General features: G+C 39.5%; 1 protein-coding gene across 1 annotated transcript in view; it reads right to left on the bottom strand.

The window, feature by feature from the left end:
- The window catches only part of LOC131678496 (uncharacterized), a 399,580-nt gene that overhangs the window by 260,592 nt on the left and 115,580 nt on the right, over positions 1-23,408 (bottom strand). Inside the window, exons 2-3 of the mRNA XM_058958686.1 lie at positions 10,677-10,973; positions 10,420-10,615 (exon numbers count right to left, since the gene is read on the bottom strand). Of these exons, the coding sequence (XP_058814669.1) occupies positions 10,420-10,615; positions 10,677-10,941 (461 nt within the window). The 5' untranslated portion in view covers positions 10,942-10,973. The remainder of the gene's footprint in view (positions 1-10,419; positions 10,616-10,676; positions 10,974-23,408) is intronic.

The following is a 23,408-nucleotide window of genomic DNA, read 5'->3' as shown; positions in this document are numbered from 1 at the left end:
GAAAAAAATGTTCTCATTTACGCTGACTTGTACTTCTTTATTTTTTATAGTTTTTCAAAATAAGGGTCCGAAGAAAAGTCCGGGACCCCGCCGAAAATTTTCCAACTTGTTAAGAAATTCTAAACTAGTTTCAATTTTAAAGTAGTTTACACCTCAAAATCATTTCAAACCAAATTTTTCAATGGTTTTTAATATTACGTAATGTGTTCATTTCAAAATCGAAATTTCAAACCCAATAGGAAATTTTACTCTGGGTCCGCCCCAGCTGGAAACAAAAATATATAAATGTCGTCTCTCGGCTAACTTATTTTATCATGATGGTGTGTGTGCGTGAAGGGGATGAATAACCCACAACTGAACCACCCCCAGCCTATCTTGGTAATCCTACTGGGTGCAGGTGATTGGGATGAGAGAAAGGGTGGGTCTGAAGAGGGTACATGAGGTGGTCGTTTGAGGGATATCTGTTGGAGAGCTTTATGGGGTGGCTTGATGTGGGGAGGGGGGAACTAGAGTGCTTAGGGAAGGGTTTTGTATAATGTGCAGAGAAGGGGGGGGGGCAATACCACACCGCATAACCAAAAAAAAAATAATTAAGCCGGGATTAAGTTGGTCATTTTTAGAGTGATTGCATAACCCTTCTATATGAGAAAGGCAAAAACGAAAAAATGATATACTATACATTTTTTTGCATTTTTACCTGCAAAAATTGCGTTCAAACGCGTGGGGTGCGTTTGTACCCCAGTCCAACGTTCTAAGGTCGAAAAAAGTAAGTGTAACGTTCTAGGGGTAATACCTGATTTGAAAGAGATAAGTATTATACATTCTTCAAAAAAGAAACTTAAATTTTACGTGCTACAAAATAAAAAAATGAATGTACTTTTAAAGTGGTCTGTTAAATGTTATAGATCTCGTCAAATACAACACAAAACTACATTATACCCCCAAAATCTCGATTTATATCAAAAAACTTGTTTTCAGGATTTTCCGGGCAATAAAAAAAATTATGTGGTCATTTTTCAACCGATTTTGAATTTTCTAAGTGTTTTGGAAAGAAAAAGAAATTACCTTTCTAGCTATGTTATGTTCTTTTGTTGAAAGTATTATGCGAATTTGGGACAACATGAAAGTAACCGATTTTTTCATTGAAAATATGAGAATTGTTCAACATTTTCATTAGAACACGTCTTTGTCTAAATAGAAATTTAGGAAGTTATTCATTTTTTTTTCAAAATTAGATGCTTGCTCGCATGAACTTTTAAGGTAACGGTCTCATATAAAATTTTCAAAAAATAGATCTTTTTGATCGATTACGTATACATTCAAAAGTATGTGTGTGAACATTGAGCTTAAAATTGGAAAAAAACGGAAGATATGATTCTAGCCTATTATAGTGCGAGAGAACACCTCACTAACAATTCATGCGAGCAATTTTTTTTTATCCCTTTATGGGCAGCTTGGGCCGAGGATGTATGTATGTATGAATCTGACTGTGAGTTCTGTGGTGGTGTGTGCGTGGGAAGTGAGTTTTAGCGTTCGAGTCCAGGGGTATATATCTGTCTGGGTTGGCGTGGATGTTCACTAATTGCGTAATAGTGTGATCGCGAAGGGCTCGAGCGTTTGTAAGTTAACGTGTTTGTCGCTTGCGCTTGCGTGTATGTAACTACGCGTGTATGAATTCGATTTTATAATCGTGTTGCCATTCGCAAATCCGCGTGTATTCTTCAACGATCGCACGCAGTTCGTGAATCTGATGCTTAATATTCAGTGTATGGTAAAGATGCTACAAAAGAGTCAGTTTCCCCATATCACTAGACTTCCCGGTCATGTCGCCATCCCAAGTAACAATTGAAGTTTTATAGCACGCTACAAGTGCAATCTAAGTTTTATCAGTGGCTATAAAACTATCATAAATCCACAATTGTTACTAGGGATGGAACGTATTGTGTAGTGAATATGAGCGACATTTTTATTGGACCAAATGAATGCATAAGTCTAGGATGTCAGGATCGAAAGAAGAGACTTCGGGACGTGACCGATTCATGATCGCGTGAGCGGTGAGTGAATGCTGGATACCGCGTTTGTAAATTTATAGGTGCTGAGACATTCACATAATTACCGAGGTGTTTTAATGTTGGCGAGATTTCGGGCGTAAGTATGTGAGGAAGATTGCAATTGTATGTTCGCGTTTGAGACCAGGTTTGTGTTATCGCGAAGGCAACGTTCGTACGTTTGGAGTGAGAGAGATTGTGAGTGTAAACGAAAGAATAAAAAATTTCTTGTATTAGTGAGTGTTAGTATGAATTTACTTTGAGATATAGTAATAAAATTAAAAATAACATGCCGAATAAAAGAAAAAAGGAAAGGAAATAAGTAGAAGCGTAAAAGTTTATATTATTTTTCGTACACATGAGTAGTGGAAAATCAAACTGGTTGAAGTACAACAAAAATAGACCAATGAAGAAAAGAACATATGTAACATGCAATCGAAGTGCTTGAAATCGTCTAAATGCCATCAAATGATATTTATTTACCATTACCGACAATTGCATTCTGTTAGAATTTTTTCATGCTACGCTGACCGGGAATAGATGATTCACGTACAACAAGACATACAGACAAACACATACATACGACATACGACTACCACATAACAATTGTACTCTAGTACTAAAAACTACAATTATTACAACATAACAAACTAAGAGACTTTTACCCCGACACCTTTATTAATTAGTCTGTGCACGATGACGATAAATCGACATATAATGACCCCCACTGCGAGCCGTGTCCATAAACACTGCTATTAAGCTGTTGAGCAATGTTTGCAAACACAGCCCACAGACAAAAAGAAATCCACGGCGACCCACCAGTCTGCCACGCCAGCGCGCATAGGCTAACGGTTAAGCGTTAGTTAGGGCTGGCGAAGAGTATGAAGAAACACAAAACATAAAAAACGCCCATAAGCCCTCTCGGTGTACTCGATGCGCCACTATCGAGGCGTAATGCGATAACCATCTTAAAGCAATTGTCTGTCATGGGGAACATTAGCACTGATACACGCAATATGCTTGATGATGTTTGCAATATCGTCAAACCCTAGGAGAGGGAGTTCATGCGAGCAATTTTCTAATTTGGAAAAAAAATAATAACTCTGCCATTTTTCATCATATTTTGACGATAAATAGGCCGTTGGATGCGAAATTGAATTTTCTCTCTAAATTTTTTAAAACAATGACGCTTCCTTAGAAGAATGTTGAGCAATTTTCATAATTTTCATGAAAAAATCGCAAAATTATAGTAGTTTTCATATTGTTGTCCCAAAACTGCCAAGTATTTTTGACAATAGAACATAACATACTCGACATTAGAAACGAAAATAAAGAGCTTGATAAAAGCCAAAATTGGGGGTGTTTGACACCGGTTCGTCGATGAGTTAAAAAGAATAATATCGATGCGTACTCTTTAGATTTGACAGTGTGCAACCGAGGCCACCACCGAAATCATAGCGATTTAAAACTGCTGGATATTCGTGTTTCAAGACTCTGTGCTAGGACATATGACCTAGCGCGAAACGTCCCCTCACGGTACCGTGAACGAATCGCATCGCGCATCAATTACGGTCTCGTATTATACAGAATCCAATCTACCGGGTTTTACGAAAAGGCGTTTGCTGAATTTAACAAACAAGTTCCTTGCGAATGAAATTGTGCTCCCATATTGGAGCCAAATGAATGTAATCGTCTTTTTTAAAACCGAGAAAACCCGCATCCGATCACAACTTGTATCGGCCGATTGAATGCTATCGTGTATTTTGGAATTTGTTCGAGAAAGCAACCCAGTTCCTCTTCGACAAGGAGGTCGAAACAAACAGCTTACTATCAGATATTAAATTTGGCTACCGCAAAGGCAATTCTTCTTACAATAATCGGGCCATGGTGCAGGAGAGCATCCCCTACGAAATCAGATCAGGTTGCACCAAATAACGAAAAGACATTGGATAAGATGTAGCTCATTCTTGATTGGCAACTACCCAAAGATAAAAAAGGGTGTGGAGACTATTTTCGCCCTATTTCTATTATCGCCCTACCCATTTGAAGCCGTTAGTTAGAGCAGCGTCTGCCATCTTTGTTCAACGCATTGGCCCATATGGTAGTGCGAAAATAGGAGCATTCGATTCGAGTTTTCGTGGCGCTCAAACAGAAGTATTTCCCCATTCTCAGGACATTTTTGGTATTAAATTGATTCTTGGGAACGAAGCAAGGATATTGATGCCAATTTATGTGCATTTCATCGACTGTAGACAGCGTAATTAATAGAATAGTGTGGAACCCTCCCTAATGGGGCGAAAATTAAGTCTTTACCCTACTCACGAAAACAAAACAAGATCTTTTCAAAGCATTCATTATTGAAGTGATTCATTAACAGTCGCACTTCTGATCAAGAGGGCATCATTAGCTTATCCATCCCGTAAATGATGGAGATTGTGACGGCAAGTATTGGTAGTTAGCAATTTGATTAGTTTTGCCTTTCTCAATAGAAAGGTATTGCAATTGCTCTGAAAACCGACTTTTTAACGGAGGCCCGGAGGGCCGAGTGACATATACCATTCGATTCAGTTCGTCGAGTTCGGCAAATGTCTGTGTGTGTATGTATGTGTGTGTGTATGTATGTATGTGTGTGTATGTGCGTCTGTGTGTGTGTACGCGAACACAATCTCACTCACTTTTCTCAGAGATGGATGAACCGATTTTTACAAACTTAGTCCCAAATGAAAGGTGCAACGTTCCCATAGGCTGCTATTGAATTTCTAATGGATCCGACTTCCGGCTCCGGAATTACAGGGTGATGAGTACGATCACGCAGAAAATGTCGATTTTAAGAAATTCTGCAATGAATGTATAATGGTGAAAATTTTTCAAAAATGTGACCACAACTGCTTCGATTTGTAGTACTAGGTCATTAACAACCATTCAAAGTCTCTTTGGTCACATTGGCCACCATCATCGGTTCCGGAAGCCCCGGCGGAAGTATCCAAATTCAGACTAACAGTCACATCGGTTTCTCGGAGGTGGCTAGACCGAATCAACCAAACTTAGTCTCAAATGAAAGATGTTGCGTCCCCGTAAATGGCTATTAAATTTTATCCCCAACCGACTTCCGGTTCCGGAGTTACGGGTTGTGGCGTGCGATCACATAGCAAATTGTGATTCAAACCGATACCCCGATGGAAGCAAAAAAGAAAAAATGTCTAAAATGTCTCTCAAATAACTTAACTTTGCAGTTCTAGGTCACCGACGGCCAAACAAACTTTCGTTGACTACATTGACCACCATAGACGGTTCCGGAAGTGCCCGGGAAAAGCGGCCATCTTTCATAACTAGCAAACTCATATCAGTTTCTCGGAAATGGTTGGGCCGATTTTCACAAACTTAGTCCCAAATGATAGCTATATTATCCCCACAGATGTCTGTAAAATTTCGCACGGACCGCTTGTATGGTTCCGTAAATATAGACTGAACGGTCCGGTCACACATGAAATTCCCATATAAGCTGGAACTCAAAATTTTTTTCAAAGGGGGGACCCCATGAAATTTCAGAAATCGAATTCGTATTTTTGATGCCAAACATCTTTAAAATGCATGAAACGTCGAGATTTTATGTTATCACGAAATTTTTTTTTTTGAAATCGACTTTTTGGGATTTTGCCGATTTCGCACCTTTTTGCCTTTCTCAATAGAAAGGTATTGCAATTGCTCTGAAAACCGACTTTTTAACGGAGGCCCGGAGGGCCGAGTGACATATACCATTCGATTCAGTTCGTCGAGTTCGGCAAATGTCTGTGTGTGGATGTGTGTATGTATGTATGTGTGTGTATGTGCGTATGTGTGTGTATGTGACCAAAAATGTCACTCATTTTTCTCAGAGATGGCTGAACCGATTTTGACAAACTTAGTCCCAAATGAAAGGTGCAACGTTCCCATAGGCTGCTATTGAATTTCTAATGGATCCAACTTCCGGTTCCGGAATTACAGGGTGATGAGTACGAACACACAGAAAATGTCGATTTTAATAAATTCTGCAATGAATGTATAAAGGTGAAAATTTTTCCAAAATATGACCACAACTGCTTCGATTTGTAGTATTAGGTCACTAACATCCATTCAAAGTCTATTTGGCCACATTGGCCACCATCCTCGGTTCCGGAAGCCCCGGCGGAAGTATTTAAATTCAGAATAACAGTCACATCGGTTTCTCGGAGATGGCTAGACCGATTCGACTAAACTTGGCCTCAAATGAAAGGTATTGCGTCCCCGTAAATGGCTATTTAATTTCATCCCGATCCGACTTCCGGTTCCGGAGTTACGGGTTGTGGCGTGCGATCACATAGCAAATTGTGATTCAAACCGATACTCCGATTTAAGCAAAAAAGGTAAAAGTTTCGCTAAAATGTCTCTCAAACAATTTAAATTTGCTGTTCTAGGTCACCGACGGCCAACCAAACTTTCGTTGACTACATTGACCACCATAGACGGTTCCGGAAGTGCCCGGGAAAAGCGGCCATCTTTCAAAATTTACGAACTCACATCAGTTTCCCGGAAATGGGTGGGCCGATTTTCACAAACTTAGTCCCAAATGATAGCTATAACATCCCCATAGATGTATATAAAATTTCGCACGGATCGCTTATATGGGTCCGGAAATATAGACTAAATCGTCACGTCACATATGAAATTCCCATATAAGCCGGAACTCAATTTTTTTTTTTCAAAGGGGGGACCTCATGAAATTTCAGAAATCGAATTCGTATTTTTGGTGCCAAACATCTTTAAAATGTATGAAACGTCGAGATTTTATGTTATCTCGAAAAATTTTTTTTTGTAAAAATCAACTTTTTGGGACTTTGCCGATTTTGCTCCTTTTTGCCTTTCTCATATAAAGAAAGGCTATGCAATCACTGTAAAAATCGACTTTTTAACCGAGGCCCGGAGGGCCGAGTGTCATACACCATTCGATTCAGTTCGTCGAGATCGGCAAATGTCTGTGTGTGTGTGTATGTATGTGTGTGTATGTGTGTGTGTATGTGTGTGTGTGTCATTTAAACTCACACAATTTTCTCAGAGATGGCTGAACCGATTTTCGCAAATTTAGTTTCATCTGAAAGGTATAACGCTCCCATAAGCTGCTATTGAATTTTTAGTTGATCCGACTTCAGGTTCCGGAGTTACGGGTTGAAGAGTGCGGTCACACAGCAAATTCCCATATAAACTGGTACCACCATGATGTTCAAATGATGTAAAACATATTAAAATTGATGTAACATTACTCTAGTTTGCGGGTCTGTATCACTAATGATCAATCAAAGTAGCTTTGACCACATTGGCCACCTATGACGGTTCATGTCGCCCCCCGGGGAACCCGCCAAGTTCCTAAGCTTATATCACACCCATTCGCCAACGAATTCTCTACCGATTTTTACAAACTTGATTTCAAATGAAAGATACAGTAATGCCATTGACTGCTGCTGAATTTCATTCGGTTCTGACTCTTGCTTCCGGAGTTACAGGGGTGTTAGTAAGGATACACTGGAATTTCCCATATAAATCGGTACAATCGTAATACCTCAGAGGCTAAAAACTATTGAAATGGTCACCAAATTACTTCTAATCGTAGATCTAGATCACTGATTGCCAATCAAACATTCTTTGAATATATTGTCCACTATCGACGATTCCGGAAGTCCGGAATTCCGGGCATATTCCACAATTAAAGTCAAATCGATTCTTGACTGAACCGATTTTCGCAAACCAAGTCTCAAATGGAAGGCAACATATGCAGTTGAGTATTGCGTCGCCGCACCCTCCCCCCCCCCCCCCCCCGCCTTGCCCTTACGCCTCCCTCCTTCATCACTCCCCTCCCTTTGGACCACCCTCACGCCCGCATTTCCTTCATCCATCCCGTATACCGAAATAAGATGAAGGATTTCTGACGCATCCTCCACTCCCACTCTACTAACCCCCCATTCCCTATACGTTCAAACCCATTCCACCTACCTTTCCAAATTATAATCACATGAACATAACATTGAACTTATGCTTATTAAGCTAATTAAATATTATTCTTTTGCCTTTCTCATATAGAAAGGTTATGCAATTGCTTCAAAAACCGATTTTCTAACCGAGGCCCGGAGGGCCGAGTCTCATACAACATCCGACTCAGTTCGCCGTGATCGCAAAATATCTGTGTGTATGTATGTGTGTATGTATGTATGTATGTATGTATGTATGTATGTATGTATGTATGTATGTATGTATGTATGTATGTATGTATGTATGTATGTATGTAGGTATGTATGTGTGTGTATGTGCGGATTTGTTAACAAAATGTCCACATCGGTTTCTCGGAGATGGCTGAACCGATTTTTACAAACTAAGATTCAAATGAAAGGTATAATATTCCCATAGGTTGCTATTGAATTTCATTTTCAACCGACATCTTGTTCCGGATTACGAGTTGAAGAGTATGGTTACAAAACAAAATTTGTTGATTTGTCCACATCGGTTTCTCGGAATTTTCTGAACCGATTTTGACAAACTTGATTTCAGCTGCTGTTGAATTTTGTGTGGATCCGAGTTCTGGTTCCTGAATTACAGGGTGATACGTACGATCACGCAGCAAATCCCGATTCTAACGAATTCTGCGATGAATTGATGAGGTGATTTTTTTCCAAAATATAAACACAACTGTTGAATTTGTAGATCTAGGTCACCAACAGTCATTCAAAGTCTCTTTGGCCACACTGGCCACCATCGACGGATCCGGAAGCATCCAAATTCAGAATAACGGTTATATTGGTTTTTCGAAAATGGCTAGAACGATTTGATCAACTTAGTCTCAAATGAAAGGTGTTGCGTCCCCGGAAACTGATATTAAATTCCATCTCCATCCGACTTCCAGCTCCGGAGTTACGGGTTGTGGAGTGCGATCACATAGAAAACTCCGATTCAAACCGATACCTCGATGAATGCAAAAAGGTGCTCTTATATATACTTACCAAGGGTAATAAGAAAGAAAGACATTTCCATAATGTTATATTGTACGAACCAGTTATTAAATCATAGTTTGGAGAAATGAGAAAGGCACAATTGCACCTATAGGTGGATTAAAACAGGTTTTTTCAGTTTAACATTACCGTGGCTGTTTTATCTTTTACAAAGTTTTAGAACTCGAATAATGATTTATTTTCCTGTATATAGTTGTCATGTGATGTATAATAATAAAATGTAATATATGCATTTAAAAGCTTTTAATGAATATAAACAACGCACACATTCTCGTGATTCATGATTGAGAAAGGCACAATTGCACCGCTAGGTGGATTAAAATAGGTTTTTTTTTATTTGAATTCGTGCACTATTAGCTACTATTCAAACAATCGGATTATATACCACTGGACTTAATTCTAAACTAATAAAAGAATCGAAAACAGACTTCATGATCTTCTGGTTGCAGTATAAGTGGTCTCTGTCAGAATCTCGGCTCAAATGACACAACCTATTCCGATTCGGAATCGGTTGTTTCGCTTGAGTCTAAATTGTGGCGAAAATCGACCATGTTTGACTGGGTTTACCTGTATTTAGTTACATGAGATCCTAGTTAAACCGATCTGGCTGCAATAGAACAGGACTTGGGATGAGGAAATTATTTCCTGCCCAGAATTCGAATTCTAGTTTTAGGGACCATCCATAAATGACGTAGCATTATATGGGGGAGGGGGAGTTTTGTATTTTGTGATGATGTGTGACGACAGAGGGGGGGGGGGGGTAGGGGGTCATGTCATGCAACGTAGCTTTTATAAAGGGGTTCTTTTTTTTAATTTTTTACGGTGACAAGGGGGGGGGGAGGTTTGCCGTCAAGCTACGTAATTACCAGGGGGTATTTAGAGGTTTGTGACGAAATGCTACGATGGGGGAGGGGGGCTTAAAAATCACTCAAAAAATGCTACGTCATTTATGGATGGTCCCTTAGATTAGATTAGAGGATTGCGACTCAAATGCAATAATCGATTCGGACTGAACCTCGCACTACATTGGTTGCGCCCGAATACAGAAACAACCCGCACACAAATGGCATTTGACAAACCTCAATCAAGTTGCAGCTATTTGCCGGCAGGCAGTGCTAGTGCACAGCTAGAATTTATTTTCAGCAGCCCTTGCACGTTCAATTTTTTGTCAATACACAGTATTGACGATATTGCTTCGCCTTTCGAGCAAATAAAGTAATTTTTCCATACTATTCTGCATTGCTGATAACAGTCGCTTGATCAATTCAAACCATAACTATAACTATTCTGCCGTTATTCGCATAATTATTCCATATTCTGTGGGATTCCCTACAATTTCCAAAAAAAAATCAACCTACCTCGGTTCGGTCTGCCGTCGCATAAAATACTCCGTCACCTCTTGTCCATCCGGTTCGATTATTTTCGGCTTCCGAAAACTCCCAAAGTCACTGTTCAGTTCGTTTCCGCCAGCGGGATCTTCTCCGTCCACACCATTGTCCTGCTTTCTTCGCTTCGGAGGACATATAAAATCTCGCTCGGACATTGTGTCTTGATCTAAAAAACAATTATCAATCGTTATCGTTCAAATCTAATCAATCAGTTTCCTCCCATTCACCTGAAGGCGTATCAACGCGTATCACCGATCCAGTATCGGAATCAGCCGAACTCCACACCTGATCGAACTGGGACCAGCCCTGCTGCTCCAGGGACGTCGGCTGCTGTCCTCGGCCATCGTCATCGTCCGAGGTTTCCTCCACGATGGTTTCCAGCATCCGGCTTGAACAGACGGCCAGCTGCTGGCCCGGCTCGGTCGCCTCGGCATACGCCGGCAACCAGGGGAATGAAATGTCATCGGAAACGTCGAATATGTTCTGCTCCATAGCGTCTCGGGCGGATCAGCTACATTTTACACCTGTAAAGGGAGCAGGAGAAGAAAGCATGAGTGAATGAGTGATTGGAGAGTTTAGCTTTGCTTCGTTGGAAAATGATCTAAGCAAGTACATTTTTCAAGTGCATATATAGGTAGATCTAGTCATGCTATAAGGCAAAAACTTTCATTCAACTGGGTGCAGCAGCGACGGATCCGTTCCGATCGTTCACGATCAAGATGATCTCGATTATTGCCATAAAGGAGCTGGCTGTTGTCGCTTGTGTTCGCAAATTCGCTCGAAGAGAAATGTGGTAGAGCACTACGACACAGTTTTACGGTTTGATTCACTCAGCGACAGCTGATGTCATTTCGTATACAATGAAATGCTTTTGGACTACAGTAAAGACCCATTTTTATAATCCCCTTGGTGAATTTTGGGTTGATAAAACGGGAACATTGACAAAATCGGAACATATATTTTCCTTTCTTTTTAAGAAAATGAAGTTCTTAAAATATTCTTCTTTGGTACCTAGACATAGCCTTAAGACCCTTTCTGATTATTTAGTTTAAACAGGGGGGTTTGATAAAGCAAAATTTAAAAAAAATGATTTTGCATATTTCGGATCTCTAAGATAAGAAAAATGTGCTTAAGAAAAGATTTACTCGAATTGAGCTTGGTTCGTCTGCTAGAGCCCATCAAACTACCAACCATAAATTTCCATATGAGGCTGACAAAATTGGGTGCAAAAGCTGACAAAATCGGGGGCTGATAAAATCGAGTCTTCACTGTATTTGGAGCAGCTCTTCTAGCATTTGAGTGATCGAATATAAAAGTCGAAAGAACAAGTCAATTTTTGAGTTATCCGACCGGTACTTTATTTTTGAGATATTCGCGTAGTTTATAACCAATCCGCTCTGCAGAAAAGCTACACTCCAAAAGCTTAAGAAATTACAAGCGCAAAACTAAAAAAACAAAACCAAATTACCGTTGCCTCGATCACGTTTTGAGCTGCCTATAATGTACGATATTTGTATGCGTCACGCGCATTTAACGCGGAGCGCGGCAGGCACCATCGACGGCGTTACCCCCATTCACCTGAGCCGCAAGCATGCGCAAGTAGTAAACATTTCGAAACCTAACCGATCGGACAAGCGTAAGAGTCACGAACCTGCACAAATGCATCCACCATCGTTGGTCGACTGGCTTTTCTTGCCCCGCTTGCTCAGAGTTTTTCACCACACGGAAATTTTTCGCATAGGCATCATACCAATTGCGAATCGATGCGGTTGCACGCTGCAATGTCGTTAGACCTTAAAGGCCACACCACCACCACCATCACCCATTATCAGGGATCAACAGCTGCTGCTCCTTTCCGCGTGCACGGGGACAAAGCTACATTACGGCGTTCGAAGAATGTCAATAGCCATAAAAATGCCCGCCATAAACATGTTCGCTAATCAGCGAACGAAACCCGCAATGTCGTGCCTCCTGTTTACCGGTTGGTAGAGGGGGTAAAGCCGCATGAGGCTGAATGACGGTTCGCGAACTTGCTCTGTGCAAAAACGCAATTCTCCATGCAGCAGCCAGTAGCGGTAAGTTCAAGTAATATTAATTACTGTGTTTGATTTGCCCGCGTGTTAAAGCTGAAGTAGAACGCCGGTGGCAAACGGAGCTCTGGATCGTTACGCATGCAGGAATTGGAAACACCGGCTAAAAGTTAATTCTGATTGGAGTTTAGTACCCTTTCCCTGTCGTAAAGCAGCAATGATTGATTGTACTCGGTCAGGTGATGGAAGCTGCAAAAAGCACGTGTTGAGCATTCCAAACTATCAGTTGCTAAGCGACACTCGATTGCATGTGCATGGGCGAATAAATTCGTCGTGAAAGGGTTCATTTGAGTTTGTTTGCCCAACCCACTTGTGTTTGAGAACTAATGAATATTCGATTTTTATAGTTGTTGAAGAAATCGCGCTGTATCTTACAACCGGAGGTGTTACAGCAGCCTTCCATTGTCTACATTTCAGCCGCGCCAGAAATAGGTTACCTTGCGAGAGGACCTAGCTGAAGATGCTCTTTTCATGCCGGAGCTGTTCAAACTGTTCAACCACGGCCCGACAGATTCCTCCATCGATCAATTGATCGAGTACCACTCACTTCCATTTCGGGGCCGTCGAAATTGGACGTTGAAGATCATTAAATTTTTCCTCACCTGCATTCACCGAGTTCGAAATAACTCGCACAGCAGCAGCAGCGACAGCCGTTCACTTTTTTCTCCTTGTTGTTTTTTTATGGCTATTTCGGCGAAACAATGTTGAGCCCAGTCATTAGCCGGCACCGGAACGGGACAATTCGCCGTGCATGTTTAGGGCATTGCGTTTCGGAAAGGTTAAGGGAAAGTGTCGGCGGTGGCACGTTCACTTTCCATAATCCTATTAGATGTTTGGGGCGTACACATGCGTCTCACGAGCGGTAATCCAATGCGCACACCTGGGTATGTCTTACGTTTGTAAAAATAAAGGAATAGGTAATAGGAATGTCGACTATGCGCAGGTTTGAATAGTTTACTTTGCTGCATTTCAAGTAAACGAGTTTTGGGAGTGTTGATGATGAGGGTTTTAGACAAATTTAGCTGAAAAAAGAAAAAACTTTTCAAACCAATTTGCTGACACTGATAAATATCTCACTATGTCGGGGAACTGGGGGTAAAATGGAGCAAGGGGGTAATATGAAACGGCTTAATTATCTACTATCAAAAGTGTTGCAATATCTTGTATTTCACTGAAACAGTATCATGGGATGAAGCATGTATAATATTTGATAATTTTTTTCATTTCTTTGAAAGTATTGCAATGAACAAACGACTTTTGAATCAAATTGCAAAAAATTAATATTCTACGTAAAGTAAAAATAAATTGATTAATATTTCAATTCAAATAACATAGGTACAGTGATTGGCCTTAAATTTTTCCGTTTTTCTTTTTCAACTTGATGTTCATGTTATTCACTTGACTGTATTTTATCCCTAAGGAGAAAAATTTGGGTAAAATTCAATTTTTCTCCACTGAGGAGAATATTGGGAAACACCACTTTTTCTCATGACGGGCACAATAACTGCTATTTAGGTTACTATTTGTACCACGTGGCTTCAAAACTCTCTGGGAGCAAAATGGAAGGCCGTTGAGTTTGAAGTGTTGACTCATTACATACAGACTCAAGAATACAAAAACTAGCTATCGTAACTACAAACTACAATAAGCTTTGCATGGACTCCCCACCAGGAGATGAATACTTCCTCTCGGTTCCAGGTCAATTAATCGAAAGCCATTTGGTCGAACGTCATTTGGACGATTGTCATTTTGACGAAAGGATTATATCGCCGAATGCCGTCAGATCGAATGCCTTGAAGCCGAAAGGGTGGGTTGACCGACAGATAACCTGACAAAAGGGTCATTTGGCAGAATGTTACTTGGTCGAAAGGGGCCATTTGGCCGGATGCCGTTCAAGTTTTTCTAGAAATATGGCTAACTTCTGGCCGTTTTTTGGGTCGAGCAACCCAACAGAGTAAAGATATATAAATTTACATCGATTTCCGGGCCTAGAATCAGACCTTATTGAACTCTAGACAGAAATTGTCTTGCAGACAAATAGACAAATAGTAGAATGTATAGAAAAAACAGCTCATGTTAGAAACAAGGAAAGTATCCGCAGAATGTTTAGATCAATAACTACAAATATCGTAATTTTTTAAGAGATGTCCTACTAGTGCTATAGAACCAGAATCTCGGCATGGCTTCCCGTCAGAATCACTCACTACAATTGCAGACGAGACAAGAAATTTTACCTACTAAAACACTGCTTTAGGCCAATTGGACCGGGCCGTGATTCTGAATATTCCATGCGAAGTGATCAAGGCACGTGTAATCGACCTTCACGGATTTGAACCAAATTTGGAGGAATTGTTCATCTAGGGCCAATATCTAAAAACCCAAATTTTTGTGACAATTGAACCACCCCTCGGGTCATGGGAGCACCCCCCGTTTTGACAAATTGCCAAAACCCTTGATTTTCTTTTGATCATATCTCCGGTTCTAATTACTCTAGAATCAAACCGCAAGTTGGCTTTTGAAGAAAATTGGTCAAGAAGTCTAGAAAAAATATTATGTTTTGCCGGCAGTGCTGCCAAGTATGCGATTTTTTTCAGTTTTTATTGGCCAAAATTGAGAAAATCTTCAAACGATCATAAAAATCGACTCTGATCTGCTAGAAGCAAACCAAAAACGTAGTTTTTCATCATTTCTCGTCAACTTCACGAAAAATTGTGTTTGAACACAGAATAATCAAGTTGGTTTTTTAGTGTTGTGCGCTTGCGATTTTATATGGGAAATTGCGTTTTTTTCTATTCAAAACGGTGTATCTCAGGATGCGCTCATATTATATTGGGATAATAAGTGTTTTTATGTAAACATGTCTGAGGAACGCGATGGCATTAAAATTTTCAAGATTAAAATATATGTAGTGAGAGAAAAATTAACTTTTAATATTTAACTGAAAAAAATCCATAGTTGGCAGCACTGCCGGCAAAACATAATATTTTTTCTAGACTTCTTGAACAATTTTCTTCAAAAGCCAACTTGCGGTTTGATTCTAGAGTAAATAGAACCGGAGATATGATCAAAAAAAAACAAGCGTTTTGGAAATTGGCCAAAACGGGGGGTGCTCCCATGACCCGAGGGGTGGTTCAATTGACACAAAAATTTGGATTTTTATATATTGGCCCTAGATGAACAATTCCTCCAAATTTGGTTCAAATCCGTGAAGGTCGATTACAAGTTTGCATCTTTTTTTGATCACTTCGCGTGGAATGACCCATATGGTAGTCGGTTCAGTTAAGTGCGGGTATTTCACGATCGCGTGTATCGTCGCGTAGGGTTCGAGCATGTGTACGTTAGCGTGCTCGATCGCATGTGCGTTTGTATGTCGCGTGTGTTAACGTGTATGTGAATTCGCGCGTATAAATTCTATTTTATAACCGTGCGCCTTTCGCATATGTTTTTGGATGATCGCGCGCAGACCGTGAATCTGATACTTAATTTTTGATGGACGGTTCAGATGCTATAAGAGAGTGAGTTCTCTCATTTCACTAGGGTTCCCAGTCATGTCGCCGCGGAACGTGCTGTCTAGCGTATATGAGCGTCATATTATGATTGTTACTACTGAAGGCATAAGTCTAGGTTGCTAGGATAGAGGGTGGAGACTTCCGGACAGGACCGATTCATGATCGCGCGAGCGGTGGGTTGATGCCTGAGACCGCGTACTTATAAGTGTTAAAACATTCACTTAATTACCGGGGTGTTTTAATATTGGGAATATCGCGGGCGTAAGTATGTGTGGATGATTGCAATTGCATGTTCGCATTTGTGACCAGGTTTGTGTTATCGCGAACACCACGAGCATTTGTACGTTTAGAATGTGAGAGATTATGAGTGTATGTGCAATTTATTGTATCAGAGAGTGTAAGTATGAATATGAAAGATAGGAACACAAATGTAGATTATTTTTAGTATGCATGGAAAATGTTAACGAATAAATTGATCAATAAAGTGTAGAATATAGAAATTTTCTATACTATTGAGTAAATGAAAATATAGCTACAGAAAGAAATAGATATTACATGCATCTAAACTACTTTTAGATGTTTGGCGATGTGTTTCGTGTGGATTGGATTTCTTCAAAAACGACGTGTTACAGTTTGTTATGTTGGGCTAGTTGAGCATTAACTAGTGACAGATCCGTAAGTTTAACAAAGGGGGGGTCCTTAAGAGATTCCCGTTCCTGTTTCAGTTTCCGATTCGTTAAAGACAAGTGTTACTCGCCATCTTCACGAGCCATAGCACCAGTTCGAGCAAGTTAAGAGATAAAATCACCTTCAGTCTGATCTTCTCTTATATGATGACAGTCCGTTGATCTGAATCGAAAGAATCGATCACTATGCCCAAGATCAAATGAGTCTTTGACCAGCTGAACCAATGTGTGCCCCCTTTCGAAAGTAGAAACATCCATATTAGCTGTCCGCCATAATACCCGATCTAATTATTATTAGTCATGAGATTCAGATATCAAAGAACCAGCACTCGCTTGGATCTCCCACTCTTATCCACCAACCAAGAGTACACGCCCTTAGGTTAACCACCGATTCTCGGGGAACTACAAATATTGTAATTTAAGACAAAATAAATCGCATTCGCTACTAGTTAGTTAGCGATTTTGTATTTCTTTTAAGGTTACTCAGTCAGCTTGAATAAGCATTTGTCTAATTATCATTGTCGGCCAAAGAGCTTTCATACCAAAAGCAGTCGGCCTCGTGACTCATTTGGCAAACTGCCATTAAGTCAAACGGCATCCGGCCAAAACGGCATTCGCCCAAAACGACATTTAGCTAAAACGGCATTCAGACAAATGGCATGCAGCTAAAACGGTATTCAGACAAATGGCGTTCAGCCAGACAGCATTCGGCAAATTGACCTGTTCGGCCAAAAGAACCATTTGGCCAAATAGAATCCAGCCAAATAGCTTTCGGTCAAATGAGCGGACACCGTTTCACTCATCAACCCGTCATGCTCGTTTGGCCGCACTTATTGTCTGTCTGTTTAGCTGCATAAAACAAATCTTCGCTTTGATACGCTCAAAATTTGAACGAAACGTTTTCTAATTCTTATTTTTTACGGTGAATAATGCCTCCATTTCGATTTTCACATTTACTCATAAATATTCAAAAACGCCGAAATAACGAAATCCTCAACAATCGCTGAATCGTTTTACCAGGAAAACGGAAGGAAAAAGGTGCAGACAAAATATGAAAAAGCCGAAGTTTGCTAAGAAATATTTGGTTTCGCAGGCAATCTGAACCTGTAGCTCGAAAGGCGACTTTTTCATTGAAACTTGCACCATCAATCAAAAAATTTACGTGACCGAGTGCCAAGAAAAACGATCAGAGCCGTCATAAGCACTACTTTGGGTTCCAGGGCACAACTGAATGGAGAGACCCATATAACTGAATTAAGAGCTCATATAAGCAACTGAAACGTTTGCGTGACGATTGAAAAGATTACAAAATATTGGAAGGTTAAACATATCTATGTGTAACGTTCCTCTTAAGTGCTTCCGCATAATGTAATTCGCAGGTTGAAGTATATTAGCAAAAATGAATACGCGGTAATTTGACTTTTATAGGTACATGGCGTTGGATGAGATGAATAGTAGCTTGACCGGAGGAAGCAGTTCTGAAGAGGTTGGGTACAAAGGGTGTTACGATAAAAAAATGGTCAACTTCAACTTGACGCATTTTTTTCATCGTGCATTAAAAAACCTACACATCCCTCATGTTAAAGATGTATGTGTGTAGCATCATGCTTACTGTTTGATATTGATAATTTCCCTTCAATTGTGAAAACGACATCGAAGCAAAAGTAGCTATGGAGCAAAATTTTGCTCGTGTATCGCGAAAATTCGAACTACTCGTGCGTCAAGTTACCGGAATCGTTCAATCAATTGTCATCAACTTAATAAAAGTGTTTGGAATACAAGACAGGAAGGACAGGAAGACTGGATCTGAGTAGAGATGGCGGAAAGCCGGAAGCAGCAAAACCAACGAAAAGTACGGCCAACTGTTTCAAGCGGAACCCCAACCTTTCGTCAAGGCAGACTTTAAACAGCTTCCCGGACAGAAATATTATACGCCGACTGGAATAGTAAAGGTGTCAGATTTTTTCAAACGCATTAAGCTGTCGAAATTCACATAGAAATATCTCGTATGCAGGTTATCTGTTCCTGTGGCGTAAAGACTGACATTTACATCGCAAACGGCACCATAAACCAGTAAATTTATGTGCGGAAGTGTCTAGAAGTGGTACGCCATGAATAACGTCTAGATGATACCCAAGGACCCTCCCAACATGCCTGAGCTACACCCAATAGAAAAATATTGGGCAATCGTCAAACGGAACCTGAAGTGGGATTTCATGAGAAACCTGCCGACCACAAAATATGACCATCGTCGATTCGAACGAAACTTTGAAGTTGTGTTCGGTTTATGAATCTCCATTATTTTCTCTGATAATTGCAATATTTTGATACAAGAGCAATTTTTCAAAAGGGCGTAAATATCTCTACGGGCATATATTTCAAATTTTTTTGTTCGGTTACTGTATTTTGTACAGCAAAACTTTCTGAGAACGAGTTTCAGGGAATGAATATTTATGTACGAAAAAAATATGCACTGAAAAAAATGTTGTGTCATTTTTCACAAAAACAAAAATTTATAAAATACAGTAATCGAACAAAAAAAAATTGTAATTAATGCACGTAGAAATGTTTACGCCCTTTTGAAAAATTTCTCTTGAGTAAAAATAATCTTACTGATTGTGGAAAATGTTTAGTCTTCCATGCCGATGAAATGTGTGAAGTTTCATAGGAATCTAAGATGGTCGGTTAGGATTTTATTTATTTTCGGACGGATCTTCATGGAATTCCTCAAAGAAGACGCGAAAGACAGTTGCCAGTGAAATGTTCAAGTTCAAGACTAACTGGCGCTCTGCGGTGGCGAGGAAGGTGATTTTTGATCGTAACACGCTTTGATTCCACCATTTTTCTTTTGCAAAATATGTAACTTTAATTTCGAAGAGCCGCCTATCGGGAGAGATCCTGAAATTTGTTATTGAATTGAATATTGTTCAGTAAACAATTTATTTTTTCTATCAATCATGAAAACTGTAAAGCTCGATGATTGTTTTACATACTTAAAACCTTGGTCATGATAAATAACTTAGTAGATAAATTCAATATGTTTTAGTAAAAGAAATTATTACTAAAATGATTCTGTGATAAAAAAGAGAACGACAAATTGTGATATTCTCCTGACAAACGTATAAATAAGATGCCACCTCTTACGCAACTACACTACCGGTCAAAAGTTTAAGTTTAACCCTGCTATTGTTATGTAATATTCAAGAAGCTATGGTTTTCTTCATTTATTGTTATTATTTATTATTATTTATGATTATTTTTCGACCCATTTCTCTACGATAGACTCATAAAATATGTAGTTTTTTTCACTTTTCAATAATGAAATGATAATCTTCGAATTAGGTCAATTTGAATAGATTTTTTTCGACAGTTACAATTTTCAATATAAAAATCTTTCTGCTTTTTTTAATAAAAAAAATTATATAAAAGCCATTTGGAATATCCTTTTTAGAGTGAGCTTCCGCAACACTAAGATGTTACACGTATTATGTACTCGACGCATCGAAAGAATACCACCTGTCATAAGAAGTTTGTTTGTGATCTACGCGTCACCCAAAGGCGTCAAACCCCCTCCTACACTCTGACCAGTAGCGATATGATATATGCAAAATTAAAAAAAAAAAAAGAGCAGGCAACTTTTGACCAGTAGTGTAATATCAGCGCGATACCATTGATAGACTGATTAGTTAATAATATGTGTAATGATAGGTGCGAGTACAGAGAATACTTTATTCCTATACAGCAGCTCGCAATAAAGTAATAAATATAATTAGAAGACTTAGAAGCATCACCTCAAAAAAGTAGTAGATAAACCCAAAAGAACACAGATAGATAAACTGAGACTGGACGTCATCAAATATACAAATGTGATTCGTATCTTTGATTTGTTTGTAATGCCAAACAAAGTAGATAAAAGAAGAGGAAGAAGCTCCTGTTCTTGTCGCTCTTACGACATTGTAGCAGGAACCCATCAAGTCTTGCAGCAGCTGCCGATTGCCCCACGGCATCTAGGCTAGTTTTGTTCAGAGAAAGAAAATAGCGTTATCAATCTCGTAGTGGCTTTACCCGTGTTAAATAAATATAGTATATAAAACTCTAAAATTCACCTAGATAAGCTCAGGGTTCTGATTTTCTGTCTAATGTAAGCAAATCACATTGCTTGCGACAAATACATTACGATTATCATGTATATGTGCCCACTCACAAAGTTGAGATCAACGGTATGGTCGCCGATAGGAGTTGGATTCAGGAAGAGTGATTGTGCCTATAAGCTATAGGCAAAGGAATGACCTTTCCTCATCTAAAACTTCGTATATTTCAGGAAAATTGAAAAATTTAGAACTCCTTTTCCGAAAGTAAAACTGTTCGAGAACATTTTACCTAATTTCCATACTGATCCGAGCAATAGATCGAACGTTATAGCATAGTGGACATTGCGTTACTGAGCTCTGTCTTCCAGTAAATAACACAATGTGAGGTCTCGGATCACTTCTTTTTTGTGACTTGCAACGAAATTGAATAAGTACAAAGATTGCCATTACAATTTTCTGAAGTTAGTTGATTTGCTTGGATATTTAATTTTCATTAAATGGAGGACATTTCGAACGTTATGGTACGATATACCGTTTTTACTATTTAAATTCAAGATTTCTTTGAATAACCTTGGTAACGTGTTCAAATGCTTCTAATCGAATGAAAAGACCGCCATTAAGTAACGTTTACAGCTACATTTCTCTTTCATTGACCTTTCAAATATAAATTTTTAATTTTTTTTTCTTACAGCATCACATAACACTAACACGGAATAAGAGCAAAGAAGTAAAACAAAACAAACATTATTGCGCTCCAAACAAAACAATTCACTAAATCCGGTGGCCTCGGTGCGATCATTGCATGGTGCTTACTTTCATTTTCAAGCATCTTGACTGATTGTATTTTTGTTGATTGTGTTGTGCCGTCTTCCGGTCGTGTAGGAGGTTTATTTTTTACCGACGACGTCGTCGTGACGTCTCGGATGAGGTTTTAAGATTCCCGTAGATTCACGCGCCGGTCATCGACCGACCGGCTAAAGGTAATTAACTCCAGCTAATAATGTGCCATTATGTATAACTCCGTCACACGGACAGGAACACAGGAGGTTGACAGCAGTTTACACGATGGGGTGTCTGGGAACAAGGGTGAACTATGGGTTGGTTGTCGTAAAAATTGAAGCCACCAGTTGTGATCGGTGTCAAGCTTTCACGAAGCCATAAACTAACTTTAGTTTGGAGCATAAATTTGAGTTGAGTCTATTATTATTATTATTTATTAAATTTAGCTTTCGTGTGATCAGGAAGGATCCAGATGAACCGACGATATACAAATTATACCGAACTAATACACATTGAAGTACATATGATATTATCACGAACAGCGATAATCCATCGAAGCGAGCAATGTTTTCAGTTTACACAACGTGAAACAACAGCAAAAAAGGAAGAAACTCCTTTCCGCAACATAACTACCCAACCCATCCAACTTTGGCGGACTGCATCGTAAACGACTCTTTATCAACACTCGATTACCACATTAACTACGCATTGCTTAACTCACTTTTCACTAATCCGATACAATTTCAAGGGCCATTTCCCAGCGGAAAGTTACCCTTCACGGCCATCCGTAGTGCCAGCGTTGCATCATCGTAACATCGGCACTTACACAATTCCATTCCAATCCGATCCCCGGCAGGCCGAAAGATTCGCGAATCGGGCAAGCGGAAAGCGTAGCTATCATTCATTCCGAGCAGTTCGGTTTGGTTGATTGATGTCCGAAAAAAAAGCAAATATCGATCAGTTTTCCTCTCGCGAACGAAGAGAAGGCTGCATCGGGGAAATTTCTAAACACGGTTAATTGTACTCCTCTTCGATTTTGCTTTTCATCCGTTGCGATCGCTTAGCTGTGACCCGGTTGTGCAAACACTTTCGCTCGGATAGCATTGATCTTCTTAGCGCCAAGATCTTTTTTTCTGTTTACGTTTGATGCTGTTGTTGTGCTTTTATTTACTATTTACATTATTTGGTGGAGAATAATTTATTTCACTGTTTTCGGCATTTGATGATGTTCAGGGTTTTTGTTTGTTCACATTGAGCTTGGTAAACTTAGTAGTCCTCTGTTGAATGTTAACACGACCGGTGCTGCGACATGGCAACGTGTGATTTGTAAACATATTAATCGTAAAGATCATGAACAGGTATTTTGCGCAACTGTGCTATTTAAGGCTCAAGTTACCTCAAGGCTTGGTAGTGTGCGTAAGAAAAATTGTGTTCAGCTTTGTCACCAGATTCTCCATTTATACCTTTTCAAAACTCTAAAAGAAGAATATCAGTCGATTTATTACTATTAGATCATCACGATTCAATTCATGCAAAATAGCTGCTGGAAAAACCATCGGCTAAGCTGAATGGTGCTTTTGAAAAAGTGTCTGTGGTTTTTTCATTGGGCAGTTTTGTTGCGTACCGCCGCACGGTGTGGTAGTGTGACAAAAAATCACAGCCACTTTTTCAAAAGCACCATTTAGCGAAACCAATAATTTTTCCAGCAGCTATTTTGTATGATTTGAATCGTTGTGATCTAATAAATCGGCTGATATTCTTCTTTTAGAGTTTTGAAAAGGTTTAAATGGATAATCCGGTGGC

This window comes from Topomyia yanbarensis, chromosome 2, assembly GCF_030247195.1.
Source record: "Topomyia yanbarensis strain Yona2022 chromosome 2, ASM3024719v1, whole genome shotgun sequence".
Classification (NCBI taxonomy): domain Eukaryota; kingdom Metazoa; phylum Arthropoda; class Insecta; order Diptera; family Culicidae; genus Topomyia; species Topomyia yanbarensis.
This window is presented reverse-complemented; position numbering and strand designations above follow the sequence as displayed.